The following is a 1,772-nucleotide window of genomic DNA, read 5'->3' on the forward strand; positions in this document are numbered from 1 at the left end:
TTGTGGTATGCATTACCACCACCTAGTAGATTGGAGTGTGTGGGTCAGAATACTTAACGTTTACAAAAATGCCAGTCTTAATTTAACACCCACAGTGTTAATTTCAACACAACAAAGTGTATGTGTCCACACTCGCTGGTGTTAAAATAACATTGGTGAAAGTGTTCAATTTTAAAACCTTTTCTTTCTTTTTTAAATTTTTTTTAATTTTTATATTTTTTTGTTAATTTAACACCAACCAGTTCAACAATACGTCATATTAACATAAAATAGTGTTAGTGTTAAAACACAGTGTTAAAAGTAACACCAGCCAGTGTTTAATATTAAACAATACTGGGTGTCACATCAACATTTCAACAGTGTTAAAATATAGTGTTAAAAGTGTATTATTATTAACGAAGGAAATTGTGGTGTTGGAAAGGTTAACAGACACAAGGTGTCAATACACKATAAATCTAAGAGTGTAAATTTAACACTCAGAGTTAAAATCAAACTCATTGTAGTGTTGCATAATCAAATCAAATCAATGAGTCATTTGAARGTTATTAAGACGGCGCCGATTGGTGGTGCAGCAGCTGATAGCACTGATCAGTCAGCTCTAATCAGCTCCAGCTGCTCAGAGGATGGTTTAAAAGCAGCTCCTGCATGTTGGAGTCACTGTCAGCAGCACTGAGCTTTGTGTTGGTGCAGTCGACCAGGTTTAACTACAGCAGAATGAGGTAAAAAACAAAACAAAACAAAACAAAAACAGTTGTTTGAGTCCTAACATTATGATCAAAGGTCTGAACTGTTACCAACATGATAAACTGAATGTCTCTGCAGAGTATTGAGGGTTTTCCTGCTGATTGGAGGCATTGCCTGCTTCCCACAACAACAAGGTGAGTTTGAACACAGTGATGTGAGCAATTCAGAGCTGGAACTGAATCTGAATGTAGATGTCTGTCTTCAGGCAGTGGTGGGCAGCCCTGGTGGTGGGCTACCTCGTCTTCTGGACAAGCTCCTTCTAATCCAYGTGATTACAAACCAGCAGGACAGTTGAGTGGTCCTGGCAGCTACCCAGGACTGTACTATAGTGGCACAAACACTGCTGGAGGTGACGACCGCTCTTATTACGGCGTCCAACAACAAAGCGGCTCTCAGGACAGTCAGCATGGGGGTCCAGGCAGCAGCGGTCCTTACCAGTCTACAGAGGAGAGCTGGAGCACATCCTCTGATACCGACGGGGAGGATGAGCCAGTCTTCACTCCTGTGGAGGATGAGGATCAAGTGTACGCTTTAAAGTCTCGTAATCGCTACAACATTAGGCGCATGTCAGTCAGTCAGTTCCGTTATACGCCAACAGAACCACGATTCCCCCAGGATTCTGTGTTCCCCCACCCTGGCAAAGGGCTCCAACCTCAACTTCCAGGCATGGAGAAGAACTGAGGGTGTTCTAAATAAAGATTCCTTTGTTTGCTCACATTCTTTTTGTGTGTATGTGTGGGGGGTCTTTTTTTGTCTTAGTGTGTTTGATTTGTCTACATAAACACTGTCTATGCCTCATTTTGGATGAGGGGAGAAGCCTCTAAATAACCTGGAATTCAGTGACCTTCCTGTAAGACCAGGCCTTTAAGGTAAAGGGATCCCTGATTAGTTGTAACATAAGACTTTCATTGATAAACATATTTTAACTGTAAAAATGTTTTAACACAGATGGAGCCATTATTTACACAAAGCATTCTGGGTAAATGACGACGTGGATAGGCCCTCGGTGTGAGCGAGCTATATCCACC

The 1,772-nt window shown here is 41.7% G+C and overlaps 1 protein-coding gene across 1 annotated transcript; it reads left to right on the plus strand.

The window, feature by feature from the left end:
• The first annotated feature begins 630 nt into the window (after positions 1-630).
• On the plus strand, positions 631-1,461 carry LOC106526648 (uncharacterized). The gene is made up of 3 exons (XM_014021288.1): positions 631-719; positions 823-878; positions 950-1,461. The coding sequence occupies exons 1-3, from the start codon at positions 646-648 to the stop codon at positions 1,423-1,425; spliced, it is 606 nt and encodes a 201-aa protein (XP_013876742.1). The 5' UTR covers positions 631-645; the 3' UTR covers positions 1,426-1,461.
• Positions 1,462-1,772: the final 311 nt, after the last annotated feature.

This window comes from Austrofundulus limnaeus, unplaced genomic scaffold (genome assembly GCF_001266775.1).
Source record: "Austrofundulus limnaeus strain Quisiro unplaced genomic scaffold, Austrofundulus_limnaeus-1.0 Scaffold286, whole genome shotgun sequence".
Lineage (NCBI taxonomy): Eukaryota > Metazoa > Chordata > Actinopteri > Cyprinodontiformes > Rivulidae > Austrofundulus > Austrofundulus limnaeus.